The 25,550-nt window shown below is 33.6% G+C and overlaps 1 protein-coding gene across 4 annotated transcripts; it reads left to right on the top strand.

Moving 5' to 3' along the window:
* The first annotated feature begins 598 nt into the window (after nt 1–598).
* LOC110708281 (phosphatidylserine decarboxylase proenzyme 2-like) lies at nt 599–25,204 on the top strand. Of its 4 annotated transcripts, XR_002508690.1 has the most exons (22): nt 599–1,086; nt 5,530–5,609; nt 6,722–6,746; nt 10,126–10,185; nt 10,365–10,433; nt 12,488–12,577; nt 12,655–12,705; nt 13,830–13,913; nt 14,018–14,118; nt 15,424–15,579; nt 16,682–16,766; nt 17,745–17,856; nt 18,718–18,818; nt 20,067–20,114; nt 21,310–21,456; nt 22,168–22,263; nt 22,360–22,434; nt 22,559–22,648; nt 23,273–23,359; nt 23,459–23,509; nt 24,602–24,790; nt 24,925–25,204. XR_002508690.1 is itself a non-coding variant. In XM_021886370.1 (21 exons), exons 1-21 carry the CDS (start codon nt 919–921, stop codon nt 24,710–24,712), a joined length of 1,887 nt encoding a protein of 628 aa, XP_021742062.1. In that variant the 5' UTR covers nt 599–918; the 3' UTR covers nt 24,713–25,204. The 4 variants fall into 4 exon arrangements, 3 of the variants coding, with proteins under 3 accessions (XP_021742062.1, XP_021742064.1, XP_021742063.1); XM_021886370.1 differs by having other exon boundaries at nt 24,602–25,204; XM_021886371.1 differs by having other exon boundaries at nt 601–1,086; nt 14,018–14,109; nt 24,602–25,204.
* The last annotated feature ends 346 nt before the right edge of the window (nt 25,205–25,550 follow it).

The raw sequence follows: 25,550 nt of genomic DNA, 5'->3' as shown, positions 1-25,550 counted from the left end.
GTTAGAGTCCTCTTTTCTATTATAAGAGATTTTAAGATTCATTCTCATCACTTATACTTATGGCTCTCTAAACACTCAAACAAAAAACAAGTTTATAATGACTCATTTCAATTGTATAATCACACTTGTTTTTAAAACATCGACCCACAAATATTTCAATGAGTATCACTTTACACCACCAAAGTTAAGGTCTTTTTTTTTGTTGGTTGAAAAGTTGATTGGAACAACAAAAACAAATAATGGATCTAGGCGTGTAACAAGGCTATGATGAACCCTAGAGTTTTTGGGGGAAAACAGAGAAAAGGGGGAAGAACAGGATGAACGTCAATTCAAATGAGCAGTTATCCACTTAGCCCACTTGTCCAAAACCACCACTTAGCCCATTTCATAACTCATATCTAATTGTTTACAATATAAACAATGCATTTCCTTCTTACTTTTTCCACGTGGGATAACCTCTCACACATAACATTATTATTGGAAATATTCCAAAGTTAAGTTCTTAAACTCTTTATAATCATGCAAATTTTTTGTTACAACTAAATGGTGACGAGGTGAGTATCTCATCCTAACCACTAAATTATCTCTTATCGTGTTATGAGAATTCGGTCAATAAAAGTATACTCGTACCAATTTCCATGTTGAACCTTGATATAAAGAGAAAACAAATCAACAGTCAACCCCATAACTAAGTAATACACCCCCACCAAAAAATAAGCAAGGACAAATTCTCCAACTGCTCAGTACATTTGCCTTTTCAATTGTTAAATGTAACCGACCATTTAAATTCTTATTCTTATTCTTATTCCAAATTAATTTTCATTAATTCGACTGTTTATTATTCCTTAAAAAAGCACTTCAAAATTGGAAATTCTGGTTGTTGTTCGCCATTTTTGTGAAAATTGTTGATATAGAAGAATGGGGCATGGAAGTTCGAAAGATTCATCACCATCATCATCTCAAAGTCGCAGAGCAAAGTTGCGGCAAAAACTGCGGCGTGATAGTCGATCGAAGCAATCTGGGAATGGATTTAAGTTGGTTTCTGCAGATGATTTCGCCGGAATTGCTCTTCTCACTCTCATCTCTGTATGTTTTAAATTTCTTTTTTGACTTTTTATTATTTTATTATTATTGCTTTACGTAATTTGTACTTTTATACTATTCACGTACTCGGACCTACCTGTCATAGTGAGTATATTACGGAGTATTTATGTTTTTGTTTTACTAGATTTGCGTTTAGGTCCTTTTATGTTTATTTGTTTTTTCAAAACTTCTTAATCTATCATTTGAGCTAAAAAAAAAAAAAGGTTGTATTATTGCCTTATTGTATCTTAAAATGAGTATTAGAAAAATATAAGTAGCTTGGTTAGACTTTTTATACTTTTCTCATACTTTACGAGTTCATGTTGACCCACAATGACTAATGTGATTTATACAACACTTTGCAACGAGCCGAACGAGGGGTCAGTTGTTATTTGTTAGAGAGCTGGTTTGAATAGTTGATTGTAAGAGTTAGAGTGATTTTCATAGAAATGGTTGGAAAAGTTATAAATTTCAAGAATACGTCACTTTTTGCTAATATTCCCTACACACTGTCGGCATCATCAACTATTTTGCAACAATGCTGGCTAATTGAATTAGTGGTTTCATTTATTTTGTTTCGTGTAAGTAAACCGCTAATTTAATTAGCGGTTTTACTTTTTAAAAAAAAAATATAAATCAATTTTTATGGTTACATGGACGGTATGTAGGAAATATTTACAAAAACTAACATAATCTTGGAATCTATAACTTTCTAATAATATTGATGGAAATCACTCTAAGAGTTAGGGCCTGTTCTCATACATTGAAATTCAGTTCAGCTCATTTCTACTGTTAAACTCATTGAGAAAATTAGAGTAGTACACAACTTAAACTAATTTTCATAATCGGTTAGTTCTTCGTCTTCTTCTTGTCCACCAAGCTCCTCCATTACCTCGGCATTCCTTCCATATCTGATCAGTTATTCCTTGTCGTACAATATCCATAGCTGCTTTTCTGTTAGGATCGTACGTAGTATGATCTTCTCTTCGCTCCATGATTTCAACTTGGTGCGTAAATGGAATCCCTAATTCATGTAAATGAATAAAATTGTGTAGAGTACAACAAGCAACGATTATTTGCAACTAAAAACGTAAATTTGTTTATTTTTTATTTTTTATTTTTTTTTAAAAAAAAATTTAAACAACAAAGTGTTTTGTGTTCTTTTGTCATAATAATATTTTATTTTTAAATTATATAGTATATGTGTTTGGGGTTTCATGTTTATAATATATTTTCCATAAATATTATAATTATAAAGTATATTTTTCATAAATATTTTAATATGTACATATGTATATACACATATGTATTGTAATGAATAATCAATGAATAATCAAAGATCACTAATCCGTAGTTAAAAATCACTAATTACTAAGTTCAGTTCAGCTAGTTCAGTTCAACTGATTTCAGTCAATGAGAACAGACCCTTAGTTTGATTAGTTGGTTGTATTAGCAGTTTGTATAAAATGTTTGTGAATAGTAACTAAAGCTACTTTATTGTGTAAAATAACTATTTAAGATATATGTATTATTTATTCCATTTATTAATAGTTTCAAAAATGTTGGTAAGAGCAATAAAGTTAATCAACTCTAAGGCCCTATTTGGTTTGATGTAAAATGTTTTCAATGAAAAATTAAATTCAAGGAAAAGTACAATTGTAAATTAGTTTTCTGTTATTTAGTTGCAGACAGAAAAAGTACAAGAAAAATAAAAAATAGAAGTGGGAATGTGAGGATATCTCTGCCCAGATTCTTAAGATATCTCTTTTTACAATTGCAAAAAATCGAAGTACGATTGCAAATTAGTTTTCCTTAAGATATCTCCGCTAGATTCTTAGTTCCTTGAATTTTCTCTAGTGTTAGTACTTCATCTTTGCATAGAGATCTTAATGATATCAAAGTCCGATATGCTTAGTTCTATAATGTGAAGCTGAATTTATTGCCAAGTGTATTGCATTTTGACTCTAACCGTAAAGTACATTATTTTCTTACTGGAATCCTACCTTGAAGCCGTATCATCTACTTATCATTGTATTTCCAACTTTGAATGTATAACCTATGGTTCCTCTACAATTGTATTTTTAATTCACCTTTATTAAAGTACAAACACTTATCTATGGTACCTTGTAAATACTTTATATCAATTCCACTGCTTCCTGATGAACTTTTCCATGATTTGACATATGAAGTAGCAAACGATTCCTACAACATGTTTAATATCTCGTTTTGTACAAACCTTTGCATACTTGCGTACATCAAACTCCCAATGGCCAAGCATTAGGAACCTTAGCCATATATTCTTTATCTTCTTCTTGTGCATGACGAGACTGATCCTTGGATAATCAAAAGTGACTTGCGTAGTTGCGTGTTGGCTTAACATTACTCATATTAAATTTTTGTGAACACGTTTAATGTACTTGAGGTAACTGCAAAATTCCTTTTTGCTTACCTCTTGTAATTTGCATTTTGAAAATCTTCTTTTTTGACCTAAGTCCTTCATGTCAAACTCCTTTGAAAATTGTTGTTTCAACCTTCTTTTATCATCCATGTACAATACTAAAATATCATCGACATAGAGTAGTAAGATGATATAACTTGATCGATATCTCTTTATGTAGCAATAGTGGTTAGCGTTGCACTTCTCTTAGGCCATACAAACTTTTTTTTTTTTTTTTTTTTTTATTAAAGTTAGCACACCATATTTTCCTTCCCACTTCCTAAGAAACCTTCTGGTGAATGCGTATATATTTCTTCATACAAATCATTGTGAAGAAATGTAGTTTTCATGCCTGATTGCCCATGATGTAGATTAGCATTGGCAACAATCAGTGACGGATGCATGTATGTTTGAGTGGGGTCCCTTGACCCCACTTGAACATGAGAAAAAAAAATTCCTATAAATTTAAATTTTTTTCCTATAAAAATTAAATGTATTTTGATCAAATGACCTCATTATAATTTATCAAATGTATTTTGACCCCGTTAAATATTTTTTCTTGATCCGCCCAGGCAACAACAGTACTCAACACTGTTCTAGTGGTATTGAGTTTCACAACAGGTACAAAATTCATTGTAGTCAACTCCTTTTTGTCGACATCCTTTGACTACTAATCGAGCTTTTTATCTCTTAGAACCATCATGCTCTTTTTCCACTTGATATACCCATTTGTTGTGAAGTGCCTTTTTTACCCATAGGTAACTCGGCTACTTTCCATGTATGGCTTGAAATAAAAGATTTAATCTCATCTTTCATTGCAAGGTCCCACTTGCCATTCAGGGTGTCCTTAACCAATAAATATAGATAATTCATGTATTTTATGTTAGGATCATGAGGCCGAGAAGTTCTTCTCACGACTAGGAGATCGTGGTATAATGTAATGTGTTGTATTGCTTTGTCTAACGTGTTCTTGTTGAGGTTATCTTTACAATCGACTCTTTCATCATATTGTGTGGGACATAATCTTCATCTACAAATTTTAGCCCACTCTGTTTGTGAGTTTTATGTCTATCCTTGACAATGTATAAAAAAGCTCTAGGCACACTGAAGCGAGAAGGGTTATGCAGCGCCTAGGTGCACCTCAGTTCTCTTTGAAGTGAAGCGCACTATATAAACAGTAAAAAAAAATTGGCAGAGGAGCGTCTCATGTGCGCCCCCGTGCGTCTAACCAATGCCTAACCAAAAACGTCTCACTAAACCAAGTTAAGCACTAACCTCATGTCATCTTGTGCCTTAGTGCCTAGGCAAACTTTTTCAAGCACTGTTCCTTACATGACTATTTCATTAAAAATCACATCTCTATTATGAATCACCTTTTTATTTTCATCATCTCTGATGCAATATCCAATCCAGTGTTTGAAAAAGCACACCTAGGTGCTGAGGTGTTAAGGGTCATGCGCTTTTTGTGATCTAGGCAAGGTGATTTCAATGATGAGTGGCTAAGGTGCGTTATTAAGCTTAAGGAATGCGCACAAAGATTTTTATCATATTTTTTTTTATATTGTTTATTATATGCGCCTCACTTCAATGAGGTGCATTGAGGCGCGCTGTTGTGCGTCTTGAACCTTTTTATACATTGATCCATACTCATCCCCATCATAGCTAAATTGCCAATTATGGCAAAAGAAAATGGGACAACCAATAGAAAATAGAATGAATACTTGTTTAAGAACTTGGTATCCTCTTGCCTTTATGCAACATTTCCTCTAATAGGATTTGCATTTGATTGTTTGATGAAGAGGGAAAGCGCTACTATATACCGTATAGGTTTATTGTTACCCTCATTTTGAAGCTCTATTTGGGCAAAATAAACCTAGGATAACTGAAGAAAGGGGGGGGGGGGGGATTGGCTTGTAACAACTGAAATTTCTTTTGTCGAGAAGTTTGTTTTGTAACATGATAAGCATGTAATTCAAAGTAACAAAGTTTTATGAATTTTATATATATAGGCAAAGATGACTTTTAAAGACAAATGGTTGGCCTGTGTTACGCTTGGAGAACAGACATTCCGCACAGACATCACCGATCAGTTAGTATTCTTTGTTTAACACTTGACTTTGTTGTATCTAATTAGTTTCTCTTTTTTTATGTTTTATTTTTTGTAAGCCAGTCTCTTTATGTGCTATACTAAATATAATGACAATCATGTTCTGTTTTGTGTATGAAATTTAAAGGAGTGTATCTTGAAAATACTGTTAGATTGGGAATTAGGTTACTCTGTAAACCATCTTTTACATATAATGTACTATCATTTGTCATTTCAGAATACTGGTATAAGTTTCAAGATATGACTATGTAATGTCAGAAAGCCCTTTGTGTTTGGACACAACATTCTAATGGAACGTACTAAGGAATGGAGGTAGTACATATAATTGCTAGAGATTTTTCAGTGATTAATTTTGTATTTTTTTTAGTTTTGGCCATGTATATGTCTTGACACCCCATAGCTTAGCCTATTGGCTAGTTTCACAAGAAAGTTTCATGGGAACTCTTTTGTACACAACATTTTAAACTAGTAAGACTGAAGTGCTCATCTATATTTTGTCCCTATCTTTTTATATTCATTATTATTGCGTTTACAATCAATTTTTTTTTTTAAACTTGTGTAGTATGGGGTGAGGATGGGGATGGTTTAAGACTTTTAGAGATGGTTTGCCAGGTTGAGGAAAAGGTAGCAAAACAAGGTCTTGGAAAAAATGGTTGAATGGAAGTTAGATGATTGAAATGAATAAAATGGATTTTTCTAGAGAACACTTATGTTGTCATTTGTCAATAATAAAATTAATTGGGAAATTCTACACTATAACCCTGTAGTATTGACTTTTCCAAGCTGTGCCCCCCCTGCTTTTGAAAGTTACACATCATAACCTTCAACTACTATTATGTATCAATAGGGTCCTTTCCGTTATCCTACCATTAACGGTCACCTTTATGTTTATAGTTTATGCATGAATCTTCCTAATTGCTTCTACTTCTTCATAATTAGTTCTCTTTATTGTTTAAGAGTTGATGGTGACTACTACAATATGCGCGGGAATTGCCCTTATATATTTAGTTACAAAATTTTCTCTACTGTTATCTCTAATCTTTCAAGATGTTCTTGCCTTTTTAAATTAACCTGTGTTATTTATATTTGTGCAGAACAGAAGAGCCTGTTTGGAACTCTGTAAGCAACTTCAACTTATATCTTTTTGGCTTTTTTGCTGTATTTTATTATGGTGCCTTAATGTTCTGTTTCTTGGAAAATATTAATTTGGATGTTAGGCATGGTAGAACCAATTTATCCGTTTATTTGATTGGAATATTTGTGTTCTGCTTGTTTCACTTATCATCTGGGACTAAAATCTGTTCATGTTTGATAGTGTAAGATTGTAGATTATGGATTTTACATGTTTTCTTTTCTTAATGCAAGGGACTGGGATGTGTTGCCTTTTGGTTTCAAGCTTCTCTCTTTGGTTCTTTTGGTGATTTTCTGTAACTAACTACGCTGTAATAATGTAGCTTGTCTTTGAATAAATTTTGTTTCATTACAGTGAGTTCCTTCTTTTGGTCAACTAAAGGAATGTATGTACAAAGGGTATTATGATTCTATAGGGGGCCATCGAGAAGCAGATTTTTGTTAGATTTGTTCACTGGCATTTTGCTGCAAGTACAAAAAGATTATGCAGGTAATATATGATAATAGGTTCCCATCTCCAAAAGCTAACTGAAGGGACAGAGACTGGAGAGCCTATCATCCTTTCTAAATCCTACATAATCCCCTGTACTTAAGTCTCATTCCTTGCAATGGACCATAACATACCACCCCTTTAGGTAGAAGAGAGAAGATTACTAATCCGGAGGATCAAAGGAGTGGTAGATATCATTGATTCTGGATGAAAGAATAACCATTCTCTAAAGCTTGCTTAAGGGGAGGAGAGCCCATTGTCCTATATAAACCCTACATAAGGCCTCATATGACCAATATGGGAATCAAGTCCCCAACTTAGCAATGAACTGTAGCAGCGGAAATCATGTACTTTACATGAAATATGAAATTAAGGTGCAAAGCCTAGCCCTATATTGTCTGGAGGGATATTCAAATGTTGTTATTGGAAATAGAAGAATCTTATTACACAATTACTAGTCATAAATGATGTAAAGATCTTGAGATTATCTATTATTTTTTTTTGAAACAGAGATTATCTATTATTGATGAAGCCTTCTATATTGGAGTTTTGCATCCATTGCAGTTTTCCAAATGAAAGCATTTAAGCAGGCTCTATTTATCCCTAATGAGATTTTCTCTAGATACACATTGTGAAGCAGTAAGCTGTTAGGCATTAGCTATAATTTCTTGTGCTTCAGTTGTATTATTCTCTTGAGCTGCAGTATCATGGTAATTTAGATGGAGAATGGTCTGATGCTTATGTGTTGCACTCTTTCCATGAAATGATTTGGCATAAGATGTCTATCTTTAAAAGTAAATGTCAAATTGTAAAATGAAAATCATAAGATGTCACAATTGCATAGATTTTGCCATGGTTTATTGAAATACTAACTGTAGGCAAGGTGTCCAATATCAGAGCAGTGGTGAACTGAGGGAGTGTAATTGCTGTTGAGTTAAAGTAGTTACAACAAGATTTAAATTATCATTTGACTTGTCATTTTTTGTGATTGAATATATGCAGTATGCCCATGAGCAGTAGTTTAACTTGAAGCCATTCTATTGCTGCATTGTGAATTTACTACTTTGTATGGCATTAGCTTTTCTTAGGTAATAGAGATAAATTTGTTCAGTTTATATGTAATCCACTTGTAGCTTGCTAGTTTTCTACTTTCCATACATGGTTTTGAAAAGGGCTTTTTGTCAGAAAATACCTATTAAAAGCTATTTTTTGTGGGAAACTACCTAATAAAAAAGTGTTGTAAGAAACTACCTATAAATGAAAATGTTATAAAAGTCTACCCTTCACCGGACTTTCACCGTTGACTAATATTTCCGGCATTGACCACCTACTTGCCAATCACGTGACCTTTTAAAACCTTTTTTTTCCATGCCCCACCAGTAATGCCACCTTCCTTATCACCGCTCCATCACCGTATGATTTTTACCCACCACCACATCACCCGAACACGCCTCAAAACACCTCTAAAACCACCCTCACGCATCCCTAAAACCAACACAAGCCTTCATGTGACCTAATTTAAGGATGAAAAGGGGAAGCTGAACGCTGAATTGGGGAGGTAAAAAGGTGTGAATTTGGTTAGTTTAAATCATGTGATTGGCCGAGGGTGGTCAATGCCGGAGAAATTAGTCAAAGACGAAAATCCGACGAATAAATAGTTTTTTACAACATTATTTGTTTTAATAGGTAGTTTGTTGCAACATTTTTATTTTAATAGGTAGTTTTGCAACATTTTTATTTTAATAGGTAGTTTCTTGCAACATTTTTTTATTAGGTAGTTTCCCACAAAACATTGCTTTTAAAAGGTAGTTTATGACAAAAAGTCCTTTTGGACATAAGGTGCAGGACATCCTGAAGCATTGGCATCGAGGGATTTTATCTTGGGAAATAGTTTTAACTCTGTCTTGTTGTAGTTACTCTCACAAGCCTTCTTGTTGAGTAGAACTATGCTATTACTTTTATGATTTTGTTTAGACTTACTTGCCCCTGATCCTCTTTGCAATTTTCGTTATGACAATCTAATTTACCCCGACCCTCTTATAATGTAAAGCTCAATCTTTACTTTAGCGAACTTGTTTTCTTTCCTTTTTTTTTAAAAAAAAAAAATAAAAATAAATTGTGGCCACTTACAATTTTATCATGCAATTTATTTTTATGTTAATGTTATTCATTTATATCTTTTAATACCATGTCAGCATGGCAGCATCTGCTATGATGGCCATCAGCATCATTAATTTCATTATTACTATCAGACTATCTATAAAGTTTTATCCAGTGTTAAGTTTTATCCACTGCTAAATTTTAATACCATGTCAGCTTGGCAGCATCTGCTATGATGGCCATCAGCATCATTAATTTCATTATTACTATCAGACTATCTATAAAGTTTTATCCAGTGCTAAGTTAGAAAACTTTATAGCACTATACTTTTACTTTCAATTCCCCATGTTTCATGAACGTCCTAAGATTTGGTCAGGTAGGAAACTGATTTAGACAAATATCACTGCAGCGTAAATATATGTAATCATGTTGTCTTGTTTTCTTACAAAGTTAAGATTGATGTGAATGTGGAATTCCTGAGATGATGGCTGCTTCAATGTGGATGTTTTATATGAATGTAGTTTGTTTCTGGTGACCTTACTGCTAAATTTGTTTAGTAATTGAAACAGAAAGAAATGAATTTGACTTTTCACTATCATTATTATGGTGCTTTTGTGCAACGACGCATCAGCGTGCCCCCACTCTCCCCTTTTATTGACTTTTATGTTTTCTTCCCCTTTTCTCCTTCATTGAAATTCTTTCATTTATTTATTCTCTAATTATGATCCCTTGCTGTACTCCTCTCCTGAACAAATGTCAATCTGTTTCTTCTTGCAGGAAAAGAAACTTCTTCTAGAAAGCAATGGGCCTCATATTGCAAGAGTAACTGTCTATGAGGTGTGGACATCTTCTGCTTCAGCCCCGTATATGTATTATGCTGTCATTCTAGAGAATTTAGTCGACTCTTACAGTGATAAATATAGATATGTTGATATTTCTAGTCTAAGAGAAGACTACTTGGTAGCTTTTAAAAATATGTATATATTCTGACATAATTTTTTCTTTGTATATTGCAGACCAACTTATTGAAGAAGAACAATCTCATAGGTTATTGTGACATTAACCTGTTTGTTTTTCTAACTCAGGTGCATTATCTAATTAATTTCTCTACTAACAAAGCCTTAGATAATCTCAATTATTAAATTTGGTCAATTTTATTAGGAATAACTGACTGTACCAGTTTTAACTATGAGTAATCTTCCTGTAAAAGGTCCAAACTTTTGATTAACTAAGAAATGCCCCAGTTTTAGGGTTTCTTCTCTAATAAGTCCTCAACCTAATCTAATTAGTTCAGTAGATAAGTGCGACATGCCAACATTCATCCTCAGCTGCATCTGCCAAGCCACTAGAGCCCCATCCTCACTTTACCCATCCACTCAATTAAACCTTCCCTTTCTAGAACCACCATGCATCCTCACCTTTCTCATCCACTCAACTGCACCATCCCTTGGTAGAAACTACCATGTCCTCTCCCTGCCAGGGGAGGCTTCCCCCTCAACAAAGCTATTATAAACCTTAAAGTAGCTATACATATAAATCTCTCTGGTTTAGTGGCTTTAAATATTGAAGCAATAGGTTAAGCTGGTTATGCCGAAGTTGTGAGATCAATATTTAAGAATAAGGGTTCGTTTGGTATTGTTGTGGTTTCAGTTTTTTGGTTTTCAAAATCATATGATATTTGTCATATAATGAATCTTAGGTGTGAAAAAAGCTTTTTCTTGTTTTTGGTTTTTTGTTTTCAACAAAAAAAAAAAAAAAAAAAAAAATAAAGAAACAAAAAAACAATGCCAAATAAGCCCTAAGCATTTTGATTTAGATTAGGTTTCTTTGTTTTAGCTCTGTTTTTTAACAGGTTATTTAGTATGTTCCAATATTTAGATCTAGTATTCAATTTTTTTTTTTTTTTCTCTCTTCCTTCAAGGAATTTTCTTTTTAACTTATTCTCATTGTAATGATAAAACACTTTTTTAATTATAGAGCATTTTTACATTCATACTCCATTTAACTTTAAAATTTTAACAGCCCTAAAAGGGAAATTCCGGGATTTGCTCCCCACCTTCTGTTTTAGACCCACCCAACCCAATTACCGAAGTCACCCTTCATTGGACACCTTACTACACCCTTCTCAACCGCCACGCCATGACCTCCTGGGTAAACTCTTGTGGAGCAACTAGTCACCTTGATTCCGCTAGGTCCATACTTTTTCCTCTTCCACAGTCCACCACATGTAAAATCTACATCCAACTCAATTTCTTCCTTTTACCTTCCGAAACAATACTCTTTTGCCCTTCATATATTCAGCTTATGGTAGATCCATGTGATTTAGTTGATTTGATATTAACACACCTAACTCCCTAAGGAAAAAAATAATTTATACTCCTTCTGTCTCCAAAAGATGCACCCATTCACTGTAGTCTTGGTTAAAGAGATCAAAGTTTGATCATGTATAATCACCAACATATAAGGAAAATTTAGTCATGTGGGGTCTTGTTAAAATCTTCTTGATATGTAAATTTCAAAAAGTAAATTTTATAATTTTAGATTATACAGAATTTGAGATATTAACGATTAAATAGTTAATATAATGTGAAAAAGCGATGGTACATGTTTAGTAATTTAGGGTATATAGGTTATTAAGGTATCTTATTGTATTGATTTGTTGTGTTGAATCGTTGATGCCTTACACATGGATATAGCCTCTAGATTACTAACATCATGCTCTTCAATCGCTCTCATAGATGCTGAATATGGATAACGGAGGAACAAGGGGAGTGCTATTAGGGTAGAGGGGCAGAGCTTGATGATGGAGTGAGGGAGGGGAGGCAAACTTGGAAACTCACAATTGAAATTAACTTTAGAAAGATTGTAATTGACCTATTTGTCTGGTTAAAAGTCTCATAATCTAATTAGAGAAGAAACACCCAATAGTTCGGATTGTCCTGGCTAATCCAAAGTTGCGAACATTTAAAGAAGCCTGTCCATAGTTGAGACTAATACTGTCAATTGTTATCCTTTTTGATTTTAGCTGTCTGGTATATAGAGTTTATATCCTCTCAGACTTGTAAATATCATGACAGAAGTAAAATAATAATATTGTGTCTGAGATTATTCATGCATGTAAACTAGTATCATTTTACAGGATTTGGAGTCTGATATAGCCGAAGTTGATCTCTTGGATCCATCCTCGACCGATGTGGTTGGAAAACTATCTTTTTCGTGTTATGTTGAGGTATGTATTATATATATAAGTGTTTGATTGAATTTTCAATCTTATTTGGACTATTGGTCAGTTGCTGTCTCTTGTAGGATCCAGAAGAAATAGAGAAGGATTTTGCACGGCGCATATTGTCTATTGGGGTATGTCGTTTAATACTGTGTGTGTTTGACAAGTAATTATTTGCAAGGTATTTGTTCAATTAAATATCCTCATAGCTAAGAGTTAAGTCACCTCTTTTTAGTCCTGGTCAATGATATATTTGATGAGTTTTCATGACATAAATAATTGAGGGCATCTTTTGGATCATGTGTAGAAACTCTAGAAAGTTAACAAACGGATCAGCAAATCTAGTATATCAATTGGTTTAGTTAATAGTTAATACTCTATACTAGAATCGCTAACCTATCCATAAATCATATATATAATTTGTCGACTCTCCTTACTATCTTGGAATAAAGAGGGGGAGGCCGTTATTGCACCTGAACTCTACAGGAGTCTTTCAAGTGACTAAGATACTTACTTATATAGGAGTGTTGTGGTACAAGGATCATGAGAATCTTTGCACGATTTTATCCATTTCGAGGAGCTTTACATTTGGTTGTAGTGTTTGATACTTTGATGTTTGAAGTATAGAAGTCCATTGTTAGCTTTGACCTTTTTCCAAGCGTCCCAACATTTTTTGATCCTTCTCAATGTCAACACATGATTCATCCAGCTTTGATATGATTTTCTAGATCACTTCAGCGACCCAGATTTTCTTTATTTTGTATTTCCAAGCAGAATTGGGTGTTGTTTGGATCTTTGCCATGAATTCTATGATGTACTTCAATACTCTGCTCCTGTCAACATGATCTTTTGTTTTGAATTTTCAATATAAAGTCTGGTATTTATTAGCTCATTTTCCATTTCCGATGTCATCAGAATCTTCATCACTAACACTTTAACATACATACTGAAACAAGTTACTAAAATATAAGATTGGATTGTTATCCCTACTTGTAAGATTTTGAGCAATTTTAACAATGGATTCCATGCTTTGGAAGTTGCATATTGTATTTCTGTTGTCATATTATTAGTTTACTACCACCATAAGCTGGAATTACGAGAGGTGTTACAAAGAAAGGAGTGATACTTCTTTTTGTGCTAAGCTTATTAATTGTTGTTGCTCTTTTATATGTAGTAATAGTTTTACCTTTTCCTTTTCCTTTACTTTAAATGATCATTATAAATGTATCCAAAGTCTGAATTTTTTATCTCTTTGTAGGATTATAATGAAGATGGCTGTCTTTCTTTCTCTGAATTCTCTCAGTTGATTGATGCATTTGGTAACCAAGCTGCAGCTGACAAAGTCTGTATATCTTACTTTTCAGAATGAATATGTATAGTGCTACAAAGTTGGTTTGTATCTTTATTATGTTTCTGAGGAACTGTATTTTGTTCTGTTCTTTCTAGAAAGACGAGCTTTTCAGGGATGCAGATAAAAACAGGGATGGAGTTGTTAGCATCGACGAATTGGCTTCCCTACTTTCCTATCATCAAGAAAAGTATGTCGTGTAAGAGCATGATTAAATTAGCCTAAGAAATATAATTGGGAATTTGGGATCTCATTTTCTGTTCATGGGTAGATTTTTAAAAATTTTAAATTATGATATTAAGTTTATAAACATGAATTTCAATATAATGTGGGTTTAGATTGCTATCAGCTTAGTTGCCCGGTACTTAGTTTGTTAAAAAAAAAAAATAAATAAATTAATAATAAAAAAAAAGTTATGATATTTGTAGGAGAAGAGATTATTGATGCAAATAATTGAAGTATTAGTAGAAAGTGAGCTATGGAAGGCTTTAACAGAGTTTGGATTATATCAATATTATCTATAAAGTCACCACCAAGGTCTCTTGGTTAGGGGCTTAGTTCAACCTAAGATGATTGTTTTTTTTTTTTTTTTTGTTACTTGTAAGCTTCTCTAATATAGTTAGGAATTAGTAGGAATTCTGCCATTAAGTGCCAACAGAATGATCAGGTTGTTTTCTTTTAAAACATGCTGGTGATTCCTAAATCCAATGTCCACTATAGTCAACTAGTGAATGTCACTGTTGGTTGTTGTAAGACAAATTTGCTGCCGCATATTCAAAAGCAAAAGTTGAGAGGAATACTTGGTCAATGAGCAATTGCAATTTGTAGTGATGGAGGATTTGAAGATTGAATTACCCACGTGCTAATTCCCTATACCATGACTCTCCATCCCCCCATGGTACTTCCATTCTCTTTATTGCAACCACAACCGTCCAGGCGTCCAACTACTGCCACATTTATCATCATTACCACCACCATCACTACCAATAACCCACAACCCTAAAATTTGGAAAAAAAAAAAAAGATTAAAAATGAGGAATTACCTTTTCTTATATTAAATTATGGCTTTGAAAGGTCAAATTTGACCATGAAAATTGTAAATGCAGAGTTTTCTTATTCAAGTTTGACCATTAGAACCTGAAATTTGAGCTTCAATGGCTGTGATGAAACAAAAAGAGGAGAGAAAGGGCTACAGTGTTGGGGAGATGGCGAGGAAGGGTGGTAGCGACATATAAACAAGGGATAAGGTGGTAGTGGTGCAATGGTGAGAGTAGAGAGTTTTGAATGGCCAAATATTACCAAACAACAATTTTAATCAAAGGGTTTTTCTTTCAATTCTCTCTTACCCTTTCTTAATTCCATTTCATTTACCCCGTGCAAATCACCCTTATTATTTGTGTGCTTTTGTAAGCATTAGTGTGGAATTGTGTTCTTTGGTCAGCTATGATTTGTGAGTTTCTTATATTTTGAGCATCTGATTTATTATTAACTGGTTGTTTTACAGGGAACCCCTCATTAATTCTTGTCCAGTTTGTGGTGAGCTCCTTGACGCTTCCAATCAGGTTGGTAGCATGGTTCATATGACCTTGTGTTTTAATGAAGGGACAAGAAACAATGCCATGAGTGGGGGATTTTTAACAGATAAGCAGGCTTCATATGGGTAAGAATATTTCACCTAAGCAAGTTTTAGTACTCTGGTTATTAATAAATTAATTAAATGCTGAATCTCACAGCCTACGCTCCTAGGCTCTTGGCCCCTAGGTCAGTTAGGGGTGTGCAAAATTAGTCCGTATATAAAAATATACTGGACGAGATTGATCCAAAATAAAAGAAATGGTCCGATCTCCAAGTTGAAAAGTTTAATATACGGTCTTTGGTTCGGTTTGGTCCGGTCTAAAATCCGTTAAATATCAGTCTTGGACTAGACCAATTTTTTGTTACAAAATATACATATAAGCCTTGAAATTGATTGATTTTCTCCTTAAATATGTGAGGAGGATTTTATAATGTATATTATGAGCTATTCAATATTATACTTTCAAAAAATTCATTGAACTATCAATTTTCTCTCTCTCTTTCTTTTTTTTTTTTTGGTTGTTGTTGTTGTTGTGTTAATTGCAACACTTTGACCTGCAAGGAGTTTTATGCACTTGATTTGAATTTGTAAAAATATAATGTAAGTGGGCTTTGTTAAGTTGAAAAAAAATGAAGTAAAAGTGATAGTGGGTGAACAGTTTATGTAAGAGTAAGGGAGTTGAGGGAAGGGAATTATCAAAAAAGAGTGGGTGGGGTATGAGTGGGGACCATATGAAGAGAGATATTACAAAATAGTTAATAGTATTTCCATTTAAGTGTTGCAATAAAAAAAAGGGTTGTTTATAGGAAGGTTTGCAATAAAAATATAATGGAGGGCGTATTTATTTTTCTCTTCTATTCTATAATGTAATAAAATAATACAAAGTATAAAAACATACAAAATGTTTAAAAACTGGCCTGAAATTTTCTCGTCTAGGTTTAGACTGGTTGTAACAGTCTTGTGTAGTCTGTTCTTGTCTGGTCTTTAGCATTATTGTTCTGATCTATGGGTCTTGCTGGTCTTCGGTCCAATATGCTCCGGTCTTGAACCAGTGAACTGCCCAATAGGATTTTTGTTACCCCTCATATTTTTAGTATGGCTTTGTAACTTAGCTTTTGCTGTTTTTCTTGAAGTCTTTATTAGATTTAATAACATTCATTTTTCATTTCTGTTTTGCTGTATTTAGATGGCTACTCAAACTGAGTGAGTGGGCACAATACTCTTCTTATGGCATTGGCTTGCACTCAGGCTCAAAGGCAGGACATATTCTGGTATGGAAAGAGGATGGTCTTTTTGAGCTTTATTTCACTAATTACCAATCTCCATCCTATGCTGAGATAGCTGGTTTTTTTTTACCTCCCGGAACTGTCGCTTTGCTATTCTATACTTCTGAGAAGGATAGTTTGCTAGTGGATTCTTTTGAGTTTCATCATTGGCCAGGAAGGATGGGAGTTTTATGTTGGATCCTTCAATCCGGAGATTAGAGTAGTTCTTCTGGCTGTAACTAAATGTGAACCATTAGCTTCCCTCATACAAATATAAAGCCATTATCTTTGGAACCAAATCCATCAATTCAAATAACATACTTCGTGTATTATAACCTTACACATCTCATTAAGAAATGAATATATTTGAGATTCTAATGTATTTAACTTCCATTATAATTCAATCACATAACAAGTAAAATAGGGATTAATATGATGATGATATGTCTGTGAATTATTTGAATACATATACTCCCTCCATCTATTTTGGGGTTCCCAATTCACATCCCCCATGTCTGCCTTTCATTAATATCTGAAGTACATTATGTGGGCTGTATCCTGGGTATGCAGGAAATGTTAGTTATGCTAGCATCAATTATTATACTTCCTCCGTTTTTCTTTTATTGCACCATAAGGACTTTTACACTATTCACTTAATCTTCTTTGACCATCTTTTGTGATTTATCTATTAGGAAAAACATAGTCACGTGAGATCTAGTTAGATTCGTCTTGAAATCTACTTTTCAAATATCAATTTTTTATAATTTTTACAAAAGTATAATTAAAGATATTAATAGCCAAAGTAATGCGTTGGCAAGCGTGAAACCCCTTATGGTGCAATAAAAAAAGAACAGAGGAAGTATTATATTAGTTTTAATTACTATAAGTTTCTGCAGTACACATCGTGTTTTCTGATAAATTGGCACCTCAAATTATACACTTATCATTCGGTTCTGTTGATAAACTGTAATGTTGATGCTCTAGGTTTTTGATCGTACAACAAAGAGGCTGGTGGAAGAACTGATTGATGGAAAGATTATTTTGGCAATGAGATCCTTGTATCAAAATAAACCGGGGCTTTACTTTCTCGGAAAAGGTACAATCAATTAAGTGTAATAAATTTAATAAGAGGCTTTTCTTGTATCTGATCTTAATATTCAGCTTTGCCAACTTGTCAGATACTTTATAAGTTATAGAGTCAGATGTCCTTATGTTTGGTCTGTTTTTTATTTGCTATGTTGTCCTGCTGTTTTGGAACTTTCAACAGCTCTACACCTATCTTAATATGTTGCTCTTGCTAACAAGCTTTACAGAGAATATGTATTTCATAGAAACTTTTTTTTTTAAAAAAATATGCTTAATGGCGAGTTCATTGTACTCCCTCCATTTGTATATTTTTCTTTTTTTTTTTGGTTCTAGTCCTTATTTGTTCTCATCCATTGTGTATACCTACTACCACTTAAATCTTATAGCTAAATATATTTCTACCTTTTGCCTTCCCTTGTTACTACATAGGACCCATTTAAACCCATTATTCATACCTTGTTCTCTCCCTGTCCTCTAAACAGTAGAAATACATGGATGTCTTTCCTCCCCTGTCTTCTACTTGATCTTTGCATCCACAGTAATTGGGTAGCACAAAGAAACGTGAGAGTACTATTCTAGTATTCTGTCATAGATTGTTTTGGCTTTTAGATAGTTAATCTCATGAATTATAGTACTTGTCAATTTCAAGACTGTATTAACAGTTCTCCTTTACACCTTGAATAGTTATATGTATTATAAGCTTGCATTGTGCTACCTTTTTCCAATTGTATAACATATATGGCTAAAATTTCAATGACATCGTCTTCTTCTTCATCTCCCCCCCCCCCCATTTTTTTAGAAATTAGTAGATTATATTGCAATTGCCTTTATTTTTATATTAAACTGTATTTTCCTCATGATTGTGGTGCAGGAGGCAAAGAAATTATGCAAAAACTCTCTGAAAAGCAAGGAGAAAAAATGAACTCGGCTGAATCTACAAAAGAGATACCAAAATTTATTGAACTTTTCAAGGTACGGTACTAGTGTTCTCCCTTTATTGGTGGTTTGGTAATGATTAAAGATGGCTCTGGGCCGTGTCGGGTCATGCCTCGTGCCAGGCCCACATTCTTTAAGGTTAGTTACGCTTGGCCCACAAGTTTCGTGTCGTGCCGTGTCGGGCCAAAGTTTTCAAAAGGTTGGCCAGTGCACGGCCCAAGCCCACGTGCCGAGCTTGCGTGCCTAAGAAAAATTGCATTGATTTTAGCATGCTTTGTCGTGTCGGGCCTGGTCGTGTTGAGCCTTATCGTGCTTTTCACAAATAAAGGCGGCCCACATGCACAGTTTCGTGCCGTGCTGTTTTTTTTGTGAAACTGCCGTGCCGGGCTTCGGGCCGGCCTGCCAGTGCCATCTTTAGTAATGATGACAATTGTGCTCTTTCTTTATACAGTCAAATTCTTTTAGCTGTTTTTTTTAGAGGGGCCATATATTATTTAATCCGCTATCTTGCTAGGAACTTTTTCTCTTTCGGACGGTCCCTTATGACGATTCATGTTAGCTGACCGCAAATCATTTTGGGACTAAGGCTTTGTTATTGTTGTTATTGGGAAGGTGTGGGGGGGGGGGGGAGTGTTTCTTTCTTATGGTCCAATATTTGCATTTATGGCTTTTTCTAATTATTCCTGCTATTTCCTTTTCTCTGTTGTTTAAAAACTAATTGAATATAAAATTATAACACTACTATTTTAGCTGGTAGATTGTGAAATGATTATCAATTTTCTTATGGCCCAATAAAGAATTGATTAACATGCACCATGCAACTATGCAAGTAAAACATTGATAATCAATTTTATTTATTTTGGGTTCTCCTTGATCAGTTAAACAGTAGATTGTTGATATGGTGTGTTGGGATTTATATTGGATGGGATGAGATAAGACTGTGTATACATAATATCTTAGCTGCCGTATGGATTCATATATCCAATATTTTATTTACCTGAGGAAGAGCTAAGTAGATAACCTTTACTAGACATCTAGATCAAACAACAAAAAGGAGTACATTAGAGAGCTCAAATTCATTACTTGGTTCCAAGTAAACTACCAGATTAATTAAAGGTTATTCAAATACTATGTTATGCCATTTAAAAACAATTCAAATCACTGATTATATAACATAGAATAGGACTACCAAATACTCTTTTTTTGTATGTCAATCATACCTCATATGCTCTTAATATAATATGCTGAATAGTAAATTGTTTATATAAACTTTATATTTTGCAGGATCAGCTGAACTTATCTGAAACAAAATACCCTCTGGATCACTTCAAGGTTTGAATAGTTGAACTCATATGGTTTGATTTCATCTTTACATGTCGTCGCACCCATTGTAAATTTTGTTCTAAGCATAATGTGGGATGTCCATTAGTACTAAAGCTGATGCAAAGCTCTTTATCATGAAGTACTTTGGGACTCTAGGCACCAGGGCAGCGAACGTAATTTGATTATCATGACAAAATGGCATCAAAAGGGTTCATAAAGTTTCTAGAACTTAAGTAACCCACATTTTTCTCCACAAGAATCTAGGTAGTAGAAAATAGAATTTAGATACAACGGTGTGAGATAGTGGATGTTTTTAGTGTAGTCCTTTGTTAAAGGGAATTGCAGGTTGAATTATCTGTGATTATAGCTTAAGTGAAGATTTAAGAGTTTGTGGATTAGATTGCAAATTTAAGTATGAAAAATAATGATTTAGATTACACTTTGCTCACTACTTGTAATAGGGATTTTCTGGGAAAATAAGGATGATTTTAGGCCCCGCATGAAGTTTAATAAATCAACTTCTTGTGTAAAGTTATTCAGCTCCATGGGAAGCCTCATTGCAACCAAGGATGGCCTCTTTAGCCAATATTGGTAGGCTATCTGATTGGGGACCTTTATTTGTTATCTAAAAAGCTTAAATCCTGCATATGCAAGATATTTGTTGTTATCTTCTTTCATTTGTGAATCCTTCTGTGATTCAACATTTTGAGGCTTGATTGAAGAGTGGTAATGGTCCTACAAAAGTGGACAAAGGAGAAATAATTAATTGAAGGATTTTACTAGCATTGTTAACTTGATTGTGCTAGTTGTGAGTTAACTGAGTTGTTTTTTACTCCATTACTTTTGCTGTTAATCTTTTTAATACTGAATTTTAAGGGATATCTTTATGCATTTGATTTAGGGATGACAGACAGTGACACCACTGGACTTGTGGTCATTTTCATAATGTTTGTGCCTTCATTTTTATGTTTTCTCCCTGTTTGTTAAAGACAGAAGTTATCAGAGAGTGGGATCTATGTGGGAAAATCACCCTATCTGTTTGTTTACTTGATTCATTTTGAAGTTTGGATCAGGCAGCAGCATCTTTGTATAGTCCATTTTGCTTATTCATGATTTGATGAAGACTTCTTTTATATCTCCATTGTTCATTTTTTTATATGTCATTTTCTCACTATCAATTAACGTCTCACTTTTGATTGTACAGACCTTTAATGAATTTTTCATTCGGGAACTAAAACCTGGTGCAAGACCCATTGCCTTCATGGATCGTGATGATATTGCAGTATGTGGTGCAGATTCTCGTCTAACGGCTTTTAAAAATGTGGAAGACAGCACCAGATTCTGGGTCAAGGTACTATATACCATTTGTATATTTAAAGGAGAAAACAGTGTTTTGTAGAACTAGTCTCAATACAAGTTGATCTTCGCATTTGTACAATAAAATGATCAAGGAAACTTTCATCCTCCTACTTTTTTATCTCTACAAAACATGGCAGATTGACAGCAAAGTTATTCTACTTGTTTGTTTCATTGACCTTTGATACAATATCGCCACCATGTTTTTATTGATTTATTACATGTGAGAGCTTCTACTTGCCAACATTTTAATTAATAACTGTGTACTTATGGTAGGGATTGTCATTTTCGTAGGATTATTGCTGTGTCATATTTGCTTCTGGATGGGTGCTGCAAACTGTTGAATATATCGCATTCTCTTGAATCTATATGAATTGATCATAATTTTATTGAAGAAGTATCTTGTATATTGTTAAGCAACAAAGGAATAACTTATAAATATAGTTAGGTCTCTTCAGACCTTGCCCCTATAATTTATCTAGACCTCTGTAGTATTTTATTTTATAGGGGGACTTCTTGAGAATACTTGATATTTGGTGGATTCTCACCAGATAAGCTTTGGCTCTGGTACAGAAAAATTGGCCTTTACTATAATTTGTGAAAATTTAGAGCATATAAAATATAAAAGTACAATGGTCAGTGGTATGCTAGTTGTTTGATTAAATCCAGAGTTTTGCCTCCTAGCTGATATAATATGATTATGTAGGGTCGGAAATTCTCTATTCAAGGCCTATTGGGAAATGATGTTTCTGCCAGTCATTTCATTGGTGGAGCATTGGTGATATTTCGGTTAGCTCCTCAGGTAATTAGTAAAGTTAACTTCTTAAGAAGATTTTTTGAACTAGCCAGCATCCTTTTCCACCATTTGGACATAATTATAATCAAACTGTTATTGCAGGATTATCATCGTTTTCACTTACCAGTTTCGGGGACCATTGAGAGATTTGTTCATATACCTGGGTGCTTATACACTGTATGAATTATTGAAAATTGTTTTTTTTTTTTTTAAGTGATTATAGAATCAGATATTATTCTCTTTTTTGACCCATATATTTTTTGTTTCTCATTTTCAATTTTCCTTTTTCCGGTTGAGGCAGGTTAATCCTATTGCTGTAAACAGCCTTTGTGATGTCTTCACAGAGAATAAGAGAGCTGTGTCTATAATATCAACTTCATGTTTTGGAAAGGTTAGTGTTGCTATTAGCTTCTTTCAGGAACATGGTTTAATAAATGTTACCAGTCACATACCTACTTCCATATTTTGAGAATAAAGTTTCTGAGCTCTTTATTTCACAACTAGTATCAAAGTTGATGCTGGACTTTGTTGTTAATAAGTAGCTTCTTTTGTCACACCTTAACTTGTCTTTTGTGTTTACAGCATAGTCCATTTCATTTAAATTTATCAATGGGATTGATTTTACTTCATTTTTTCCTTTGTGTGATGTAAAAATTAAAAAGTCTTATATTACTTGTTTGTGAATATTTATTAACAAACTGCAATTTAAGTATAAAACCATTCAGATTTATCAATTGTTAAGTAAGTGTTAGTTAACTCCGTGAGAAATAGAATGGATTTAAAGGGTAAGGTATATAGGTAATAGAACTCTTCAATTCCACCTTGATGCTCCTGCATCTCATTCCTTGGAAACCTTAAACTAAACAAACTGCTGAGAGTCATAATTAAGTATTGCCACAATTGCTTCTGAATGACTGCTGCTGTATTGCTTAGACCAGTCATCTTAGTGTTCCCACTTCCCAAGGAAGAGAAGCTGTTTTTTTTTTTCATTAAGCTATCATCAATCTGGTTGCAGGTAGCTTTTGTTGCGATTGGTGCAACAATGGTTGGCAGCATTACATTTACTAGGGAAAAAGGTGACTATGTTCAGAAGGGCGAGGAGGTTGGGACTTCCTGAATTTTACTTACTGAATGTTGTGCACTTGTGCCTATTTTCTCCTTTTACAATCTCCATGACAATTGTTGTTTACTGATGTTGCAGTTTGGGTACTTCTCATTTGGTGGAAGCACTGTAATTTGTGTGTTTGAGAAGGTATTTCACTTGTAAAATTACGTTCAAATTTATATTTTATTATAATTAGGTTTATGATTATTTTGAATATACGTAGTAAAAAATAAATTGATGTATAAGAAAGACACCTAGGATATTTGACCTTTTAAAAAAGGGACAAAAATACTCATGCCCTTCAGCTCTCATGATGCATTTTATTTACATAACTAAAAACGCCAAGTATCATTCAGAACTTTATCTTTAACTCTAGATACAAAAGCTTTATGTAATAGAACTTTTATCTTAATAAAGAGACTTTATACTCTCAAATTCCGTAAATTCCTTTCATAACCAACCATTATACTTCCTCCGTTTTTTTATTAATTGAAACCGTTTGATTTTTACACTATTCACATACTACACTTTTTACGATCTATAGATACGATAAAAAAAATATAGTCATGTGAGATCTTTTTTAAATTGTCTCGATATATATTTTATTAATATCCACTTTTTATAATTTTACAATGGTTATAATTAGAGATATTTATTGTTAAACACATGTGTTGGTAAGCGTAATAATAGAAAGGTGTCAACTAATAAAAAATGGAGGAAGTACTTAACAGCAATCTAAGTTTTATTCTAGAATTTTCTTTTCCAACTCTCAGATTAAATGCATATTTCTAGTTAGCAATATGATGGTCGACAACATTAAGGTTCAAGCTGAAATTGTTAACAAGTCTTTAGTAACAATTGTTTTAAAACTATTATCTGCAGAAAGTCTTATCATTTTCTCTCTGCTTTTTACTTGTTCTCCGCACATAACTGTTCCCTGATTCTGCTTTCTTTGCAATCTCTATTATCAGATCACTCTCTTTGATACCAGTCGTGTGACCTCGTGTCTAACAATAAATTCTGTAAATTTTCCTGGCATAATGCTGTTATTCACGCTACTACTTTTGTCAAAGATAGATTGTTAGAAATGCATGCCAATTAATTAGGAGGACTAGAAGGCCTTAAACATTAAACAGCTCCGTAATTTGCATTCTATCAGTGCCAATCTAAATTTTACTAGAACAAATTGATTCTTGGAGATAGATGACATGCTCTCTATTGATTTTATTTTCTTTGCAGGGCGCAATAAAACTGGACGAGGACCTCCTAGATAATAGTGCCCGATCACTTGAGACTTTGGTTCGTGTAGGAATGACACTGGGTGTATCTGCCAAAACAAATATGCGATAATGCTATGGCTACCAAGTCATTTCCTGCTACAATTTGGTGCAGCGCAATAGTTCATTGCACACCGAATGATGAGCCCATGTGTTGCATCTCTCTCTTGCCATTTTTCTTTTCTTTTTCCTTTTTCAGTTTCCTATTTTTGTCAACATAAGTTTCAACTTTTTTTGTCTGCGTAAAATAGGGATTTGAGTTTTGTAATGCTTGCCAACATCCAGGTAGTTGATGAAAATGACGAGACAATGATGAACAAACTTCTTTGGTAGATGCATAACTTGTCTTATTGTATAGATAACAATGATGCCACTTAGTTTAGTGCATGATGAAGTGTGATCAAAGTCTGATGTTTCTATTGATCAGTTCTAGATATTATAGAGACATTTAGTCTTTGTAGTTGTGTACCAGTAATAGAAGAATGGTCTATGGCAGAATCTTTCATGTTAAATTGTTTGATTGAAGATCTTGATATGAACTAGACTGCAAATTAGGTTTGGCCTATTCTTCGTGTCTGAAATATAGAATAACTCAGTAGATTATTATTTTTGTCCATGCTGACTGTTTAGTGTTCTGAAATGTAAGATTTCCCTCTTTGATATTGCCCTTCATCACCAGCTTTTTATCACATCGTTTGCAATTACAACGTGATCTCTCTGTAAGTGTATAGAAAGGAGTTCAAGTAATTCTCAGTTACCTAGTCTCTCTTTGATCCCCAGTAGAGTACTGAAAGTGGCACTTTTTCTGGCCTCAAATTGGTTAGTATGTCAATAGTCTAAATATGTTGTCAGGTACTGCTTATTATCATTAGACTGCTTACCATTAATGTTTGAGATTGACTACTCACAAA

The sequence above is a fragment of the Chenopodium quinoa genome, unplaced genomic scaffold (genome assembly GCF_001683475.1).
Source record: "Chenopodium quinoa cultivar QQ74 unplaced genomic scaffold, ASM168347v1, whole genome shotgun sequence".
Lineage (NCBI taxonomy): Eukaryota > Viridiplantae > Streptophyta > Magnoliopsida > Caryophyllales > Amaranthaceae > Chenopodium > Chenopodium quinoa.
Note: the sequence above shows the minus strand (reverse complement) of the source record. Positions and strands in the feature narration are given on the sequence as shown.